Source organism: Drosophila santomea, chromosome 3L (assembly GCF_016746245.2).
Source record: "Drosophila santomea strain STO CAGO 1482 chromosome 3L, Prin_Dsan_1.1, whole genome shotgun sequence".
Taxonomy (NCBI): domain Eukaryota; kingdom Metazoa; phylum Arthropoda; class Insecta; order Diptera; family Drosophilidae; genus Drosophila; species Drosophila santomea.
In genome coordinates this window covers 24,919,670-24,928,335 of record NC_053018.2, presented here as the reverse complement: position 1 = coordinate 24,928,335, position 8,666 = coordinate 24,919,670, and the positions used below count along the sequence as shown (strand labels likewise).

The 8,666-nt window shown below is 41.8% G+C and overlaps 1 protein-coding gene across 1 annotated transcript; it reads right to left on the bottom strand.

Moving 5' to 3' along the window:
- Positions 1-2,471: 2,471 nt before the first annotated feature.
- Positions 2,472-7,698, bottom strand: LOC120448553. The gene is made up of 2 exons (XM_039630609.1): positions 6,377-7,698; positions 2,472-2,921 (listed from the first exon to the last, which is right to left on the bottom strand). Exons 1-2 carry the CDS (start codon positions 7,398-7,400, stop codon positions 2,917-2,919), a joined length of 1,029 nt encoding a protein of 342 aa, XP_039486543.1. The 5' UTR covers positions 7,401-7,698; the 3' UTR covers positions 2,472-2,916.
- Positions 7,699-8,666: the final 968 nt, after the last annotated feature.

Sequence of the window (8,666 nt, the reverse complement as noted above, 5' to 3'; positions counted from 1 at the left end):
TAGCCGAACACCCTTATGTGGTGGCGCATGAAACGTTAGACCACGATCTAACTCGGGGTGAAGTATGTGTCTGGTCTCTGCTGCTTCGCATCTGCTGTGGAGTGGCCGTTCGTCTGGGCTCCCTTAACCGATGCATTTGGATGGGGTTTCTAGGTAGTCCAGGTGGTGGGGCCATTCTTGGATGTTCGGTAAAGGTTTGGGTGGCTTGAGCGATCAGTTCGAATTCCGCATCTCTACTTTGTCTCACTAAATCCATTAGTTCTCTTTCCCGCCTATCGGCAGTCTCCGAACGGTCTTCTGAACTTGCCTCCTACCGTGGAAGCATGCTGGAGCGTCCCCTAGGCGGTCCTAGTGGTAAATCCATTCCTCCGGCTGCTTCATCCATTGTGCTTTCAATCTGTTCGGACAAGTGCCCTACCTCTTCCGGCTGGTTTTCCAAGTTTTGAAGACTCTCTTGATTAGGTGCCCCCCTATTTTTCCCCCTTCATTTACGTATTTGGATTGCTCAATTTAAGACTATTTTTTTGTTCTGCTTGGTATGCAGCTAAATATATGACACGATCTACCGTGAACGTTTCTGACTACAACTGTTAAAATTAGATAGGTAAGCTAGGGTGCTGTTACGCCATTAATAAGTCTCTCCTAAGTCAAAAACTCGTCCGGTATTTAAGCCCAAAAAAAAAAAACAAATAACTACCCGGAGATGTTGGTCATTGCCCTGACATGGTTACACCCGTCCAACAGGCCTCCGTCTTCCACTGCTTAGGGAACTTTTACTAGGTTTCTTACGCGAACTGGCCCGTCTTTTCCTGGGGAGCTTTTACAATGGTTCCATATGTGAACTGGCCCACCTTCTCCTGGAGAGCTTTTACGATGGTTCCATATGTGAAGTGGTCCACCTAAGACAGTATATATCCGAAAACCCCCTCGCGCCAGCCGTCGGAAAATGAGGCTGTTTGACCGATATTTGCGGACTCCAAACCTGCTGCTATTTGACCGATACGTTCGGAGTCCACAATAGTTTTCCTATTTCCCTGGACACGTGCCTTACAAATGACCTGGCTACTTGGCCTTGTACGCCGGCAGCGTGAACCAAAGAAACTAAGATCGTCCCCCGCCCAAAATTAGTCATGGAAAGACGGAAATAGTCGAGCCCCTCAAACAACCTGGCTCCTTAGCCTAGTACGTGGGCAGCGTCGATTTTATGTTTTCCGGTCAGTTCCCCCACCCAACCTTCTCGAACAACCTGGCTACTTGGCCCAATACGTTGGAAGCGTGAGCCACCCTCAAAATATATTTAGTTAGCTGTTTGATATTATAACAAAGGACTTACGATTTTGAAGGGATGATAAACAAAAGTGATCTCAAAGTCCTGCCTCTATTTTGAACCATTTACGCGCGTTCTCGGTTGCAGAAGTTGGGGACTTTAAGTTAGACTAAATGGTAAAAGAATTATAAAGCGATCGCGATATGGATATTCTATCCATAGTCGAATTAATTAGGACGTTAAAAGATAGAATTTATGCCTATTTTTCGTTGAAACTAATGATACTATTTCTTAACAAATATGACAAATCCTTTCGTTGGGCGCCAATTCTGTTGCGTCGGTGTATTCGTGCCTGTGTCTTGGGGAACTACTCAGGCTGAGGTAGGTGCATTCGATATTCAGGCACCATGATGCCGACGTAAGTTAGTCGATTTTGGGTCGTGGGATCTTGGTAAGCCCCTCATCTCTCCAACATAACGAGAATAAATATTAGTAGTGCCTGAAAAAGTTCGTATCGTTCGTCAGTCAGCAGTCCTCACTGCCCCACAAACTGTAGCTTGATCGTAAACGATCGGGCAATGTTTCGGCCACGTTCCCTCCCCTTCATGCGTCCGCATGCCTGATGGATCGTCGCGGGCCGCGCAATACGATCCCCTTTTGTCAAGGTTCTCCGTCAAACGTTATGTCATCCGTTTTGACCCACTCCACTTCTCGCGTCAGCACCCCTTCTGGAAATGTTTACCTTCTCATTTTGTTGTAGTTACAATAATAGCATAATTTCATTAAGTAATAGATTGTTGGCTAGTGCCATGTGTAATGTGTAATACAAAAAAGAATTAAAAGGCTAGCATACGAAAATTATTATAATTTGGATATGATTGTTTTTAGCGAGGAGTATCGAATTCATCACCAAGCAAAGGTGCGCACGTAAAAAAAAATTGTTGGCCATTCACGGCTACAAACGTCGCTCTGAGGGCTCTTGTTTTTGCATAACAAAAAAAAACAAGGCTGATACTCGCCGCTGAAAAGTAATATTTTTTAAGACAATATCGAACACAAAAAAATATTAAACTTCTATTAATGAAATACATTGCCTGGAAGAGGCTAACAATAGAATAATTTTCTTTAAACTTGACACAAATATACTTATATTTACTAATGGCGTAAAAATAAAATGCACACGAGAATACATGTATATGTCGGGAAGTTAACTGTTTCAGGGTCCTCTGTTGCCGCGTTCCGCCCGCGAGTCGTACACTTCCTCGGTTGCGACATATTCACGCGTCTGCTTTCTCAGAGTTTTCAAACATAAGTGCCTCGTGTACATTTCAACATCGCTCCATCTCGCTTGATACATGCTGGTCCGAACTCACCACAGGACAAGCATTTGTCTCACTCTAACGCATCGTCGAACCGAGGCTATGTAGAACAGAGCAAAATCCGTTAAACTCGCATAACGGAACTCAGCGAACCGCGATCAAAAAGAAACGAAGACAAGAACAGCTCGATACGAATTTTATTTATTAGAGGTGACATGTTTATTAGAGATGGAACATAGAAAATAAAAATAAGACTAATAATGATGCGACACGGCCTTCCTGACCAGCACACGTCCTCGTGTGTAATATAAGTTTCAAAATTAAACAAGCTTAATCTAGAAAGATAACATTAAACGTAATTCAGAGTATTAGTAAAGGTTCTCTTTTTTTTTTTTTTTTTTTTAATTTTATTTTTCATGTTATCGACCAACTCGAGTGACAGAAGTACCAAGAAGATCGTTTGTTATTATTAGCAACACACTAGGACAATTCAACCTGCCACGCCGCCAGTCACCAGACATCAAATAAGTCAACACAGTAACACGTGTACCTACTAGCACTGGCAACTTGGCGACGTTGCATGTGTCCCCAATCTCGCATTGAAATCCATCAATGCCTCTCATTCACTTGAGTCTTCAAACAACTCAGTAACTTTCCGCTCACATTGGCATCCACCAACGGATTTCTAACGTCTCTTTCAACGTTTTCATCCACATTGGCATCCACCAAGGGATTTCTAACGTCTCTTTCAACGTTTTCATGATCGTCACATAGATCTAACTCTTTGGGGATCTCCTCTGTTGGCATACTGCGCAAAGCTTCATGTGGGTACTTATAAGTCCGCTTATTAGTTAAAGATTTTAAAATATAACGATCTCCCTCAAGTACCTCTGTCACAAGGAAAGGTCCTTTATACTTTTGGTCTAATTTTGTTTGGTGCCTTTCTTCGTTCTTAAGTAAAACATAATCGCCAACACTAAAGTTATCAAATTTGGCTTTGTGCTTATCGAATCTAGTTTTTTCATACAAGGCGTTCTTTTTAATATTTTCTCTCGCGATATTTCTTATAATATTTACATCGACTTTATTAACTTGTTCACATATTGGTAACATATTAAATGGTCTACATTCTTTTCCGATTAGTAATTCAAGAGGACTGGCTTTCGTTATGCGATTTGTAGTACAATTTATAGCTAGTTGTATCTCTCCTAAGGCATCTTGCCAAGAACGATGGCTGCTCTCTACCGCCGTAAGCATGCGTTTAAGCACACTCATCACGCGTTCTACCTGTCCATTGGCACGACTAGCCCCTGTTGCAATTAAGTGTAGTTGAATTTTTTGCATGGAACAAAATTCACTGAAACAAGAGCCTGTAAAGCATTTACCCTGATCTGCAATGATTCGTGTTGGTACACCGAATACGGAAATTGAAGCCTTCAAGGCGTCTATACAACTTTCACTATTAATGATTACCGTGTGGTGCAAAGAAACAAACTTTGTAAACGCGTCAATCAGAACGATAATATATTCCTTTTGATCCCTCTTGCCGCTTAATTTTCCCGTAATATCTATATGGATCGTGTGCCATGGAATTTCTACTTTTGGTATGGGGTGGAGTTCGATTGGCAATTTTCCTGACGGAGGCTTAGTTAACTTACACGTAATGCAATTATCAACGAACTTACGAACATATTTGGCCATGTTCTCAAACCAGTAAAATTCGTACATTTTGTCTAAAGTCTTTTCCCACCCAAGATGTACAACTGCTTCATGGACATGGTTCACTACTGACCATCTGAATGATCTGGGGACAACTGGCAGGCAACGAGTTTTACCGTTCCTTTGAATTTTGCGAAAAAGCATTTTCGAGCGTATTTCATAACTTTTTGCCAAGCTCTCACCCAATTCATTGTTCTGTATTTTAACAACAATCGTGGAAATCTCTGAATCCTTTTGTTGTTCTGCAAGTAACCAGTTGTCCGTTATTTTGGCCAATAGAACATGTTTTTCTTCCTCACCAGTAATAACCCGAGCAGTTGGCAGTGGATTGCGTGACAAGAAATCAACATGTGCCATTTTGGCACCAGGTCTATATTCTATGTCAAAGTCGAAGGACTGCATATATGCCCACCAACGGTGTACTCTCGGCGTTAGTTCAGTCTTGTTGCGAGTAGCTTTTAGGGAATTACAGTCTGTAAAAACAACAAATCGTCGCCCATGTAAATAGTGACGAAAGTGTCTCATGGAGTTATACACAGCTAAAGTTTCAAGCTCGTACGAATGATATCGAGATTCCGTCAAGGATGTTTGTTTGCTGTAATACTCAACTACACGACGTTTATTATCTATTTTGTGGAGTAGAATTGCTCCGTAGCCATCCATACTGGCATCTGTATGCAGTTCAATGGGGTGCCGAGGATCGAAGATAACAAGGACGGGCTCATTTGTAAGCAATTTAGTGACTTTTTGACGAATTTGTTCGTGTTCAAGTTTCCATTCAAATATTTTGTTTTTGCAGGTCAGTCTATATAAGGGTTTCATGATTTCTGAAAACTTTGGCACAAACTGCCTAAAATAAGAGGCTAGGCCAATAAATTGTCTTACTTGGGTAACAGACTGCGGAGGCGGTAAAGCGACTAATGCTTTATCTTAGATGGATTTGGTCTTATTTCGCCCTCTTTTACCACAAACCCCAGATATTCAACGCAAGATTTCAGGAATGAACATTTTCCGATATTAAAAGAAAACCCAGCCTGCGATAATATTTTCAAAACTGTCCTTAACCTTACAAAAGCTTCTTCTTTTGTTTCTGCGATAATCATTATATCGTCCATATAAACGATAACGTAAGAATGGGCAAGCTCACCCAAAGCTTTCATAACTGCACGCTGGAACACGGATGGGGCATTCTTTAACCCGAAGGGCATAGTTAGAAATTCGAATTGGCCGTCAGGTGTCACAAAAGCCGTGCGTTCAATTGAATTTGCGTGAATAGGTATCTGATGAAACCCGCTGGCCATATCCAAGCAACTAAAGAAACTTGCTCCACGCAACCTAGATATTTGGTCACTAATTAGTGGTAAGGGATATTTTTCTGCAACTGTGTTTGTATTTAGTTCGCGGTAATCCACGCAAAGACGATCAGAACCATTTTTCTTTTTAACGAGTAAAACTGGACTGGCGAACGGTGAGCTGCTAGGACGGATGATGTTAGCTAACAGCAGCTCATTAACCTTGTTTCGGACAATTTGTTTTTCCTCTATACTAAGTCGGTACGGTCGTCTGTGTACAGTTTTTATTGGATCAATTAAGCGTACTTCTAATTCGCCAGTTGTAACACGATTTTTGGGAAAACCGTCTATAAATGAGTCACAGAATTCATTCAAAAGATTTACCAAGATTTTCCTATCCTCGCCACACAATTCGGTATTAACATTTTCAAGATTAAAACTACTACTCAAAGCAGATAGGGTTTGCACAGACCTTGTTTTACATAACTCTATTTTATCTATTGTTATAGTAGCACTAAATCCCTGACTTAAAATTTCGCGTCCAATTATAATATTATAATTAATGCAATCATTAAGAATTACGTGAAAAAGCACTTCGAGACAGTAACCACTTATTGTTACGTTTGACAAAATTTGTAATGTACTAGTAACAGTATTATTTCCGATACCCTTTAAAACTACAATGTTGTTAATTCGTGTGCCCGAGAGTTGGGTGGACACAGATTCTCTTACAAGTGAGCATTCGGCTCCAGAGTCGAAATAAAATGGATACGACTCACCCGATGATATCAATGTCCCAATTGGCTCGACTACGTGACACACGTTGACACGCTTCTCGTCGGCTTTAGTTTGGTTTGACAACGATTGTCTTGCAGGGCAAGCTGACGCTATATGCCCCTGGTTTCCACATCTATAGCAAGTAATTGACCCAGGTTTAGAGTCAGATAAGCGCCCAATACTCGAACTAGATCCTTGTTGATTCTTTAAGTTGTTTTTCACGGAGCGGCAGTCAGCTATCTTGTGGCCAATTTTTCCACAAAAGTGGCACTTAACATTTGGGTGTAGGCGAGCTCTTTTGCTGGTAGAATTTTCTGGAACGGGATGGTCCTTCCTCTTGCCATACGAAAACGCTCTTAGCTCGTTCTGCAACTCGTTGCGTGTTTTGACAGTAGTTGTGAACACAGTGCGTTGCAGCCTACCATCTATATTTGCAGCATGTGCCAGGGCAACAGACACTGCAATTTCTTCTGCGGTCATAGACTTCCATTTTGCCATAAGTGTTGTTATTAATCGGCTACCATACAGCGCAAGACATTCGCCGTCGTTTGGCCGCCCGTTTAATACATTAAAGACTGTTGCTGCTGGCGTCTCATTGCCTTCATACTGCTGAAGGAACATTTCTTGGAATTGGCTCCAAGTCATTCCGGCGAAACAAATTTGTGACAGCCAATTAGAAGCACTGCCCTCCAATGATTTGGTTAAGGCCATGAGCAAAGCACTGCCATCCAGAGGATTTTCTCCTACAATAAGGTCCACTGTAGAGCACCAAGTGGCTGCACTTGAACCGGCGGACTCAGGGTTGAACTTGGGTAGTACAACTACTTGTGTAGTCTGCGAGCCCCTCACGGCATTCACAATTTCCAATAGATTACGATGCTGCATTTCCAAAATTGTGGACAGGCGATCATCAGTGATGGCTTGGGGCTGAGGCGATCCCACTTCTGATGTCGGGAAGTTAACTGTTTCAGGGTCCTCTGTTGCCGCGTTCCGCCCGCGAGTCGTACACTTCCTCGGTTGCGACATATTCACGCGTCTGCTTTCTCAGAGTTTTCAAACATAAGTGCCTCGTGTACATTTCAACATCGCTCCATCTCGCTTGATACATGCTGGTCCGAACTCACCACAGGACAAGCATTTGTCTCACTCTAACGCATCGTCGAACCGAGGCTATGTAGAACAGAGCAAAATCCGTTAAACTCGCATAACGGAACTCAGCGAACCGCGATCAAAAAGAAACGAAGACAAGAACAGCTCGATACGAATTTTATTTATTAGAGGTGACATGTTTATTAGAGATGGAACATAGAAAATAAAAATAAGACTAATAATGATGCGACATATATATATGAATATAGAGAAAACTCGGGAACAGGGTTCCTTCAAACTTACCCCACTTTAATCCAGAGCGATGAGATCTCGACGCGTTGGATCATGGGTGTTGCTATATATATAGTGATGGAGTTTTACATACATATACCTTCGTGCACCAAATAAATTGTAACCGAACAATAATAAGATATACACAAACACAAGAGAGAACGCTATAGTCGAGTTCCCCGACTATCTGACACCCGTTACTCAGCTAGTGGAAGGGAGAAGGAGAGTCTTAAACAAGTTTTTGGCGTACTCGTAGAGTAAAAGGGTATACTAGATTCGTTGAAAAGTATGTAACAGGCAGAAGGATGCGTTTCCGACCATATAAAGTATATATATTTTTGATCAGGATCAATAGCCGAGTCGATCTGGCCATGTCCGTCTGTCCGTCCGTCTGTCCGTCCGTATGAACGTCGAGATCTCAGGAACTACAAAAGCTAGAAAGTTGAGATAAAGCATACAGACTCCAGAGACATAGAAGCAGCACAAGTTTATCGATTCATATTGCCACGCCCACTCTAACGACCACAAACTGCCCAAAACTGCCACGCCCACACTTTTGAAAAATGTTTTGATATTTTTTCATTTTTGTATTGGTCTTGTAAGTTTCTATCGATTTGCCAAAAAACTTTTTGCCACGCCCACTCTAACGCCCTCAAACCGCCCAAAGCTGCTACGCCCACACTTTTGAAAAATGTTTTGATATTTTTTCATTTTTATATTGGTCTTGTAAATTTCTATCGATTTGCCAAAAAACTTTTTGCCACGCCCACTATAACGCCTATAAACCGCCAAAAATCGTGTTTAAGACTCTCCTTCTCCCTTCCACTAGCTGAGTAACGGGTATCAGATAGTCGGGGAACTCGACTATAGCGTTCTCTCTTGTTTTTTTAGTAGATTTTCTTTTCTTGTTCT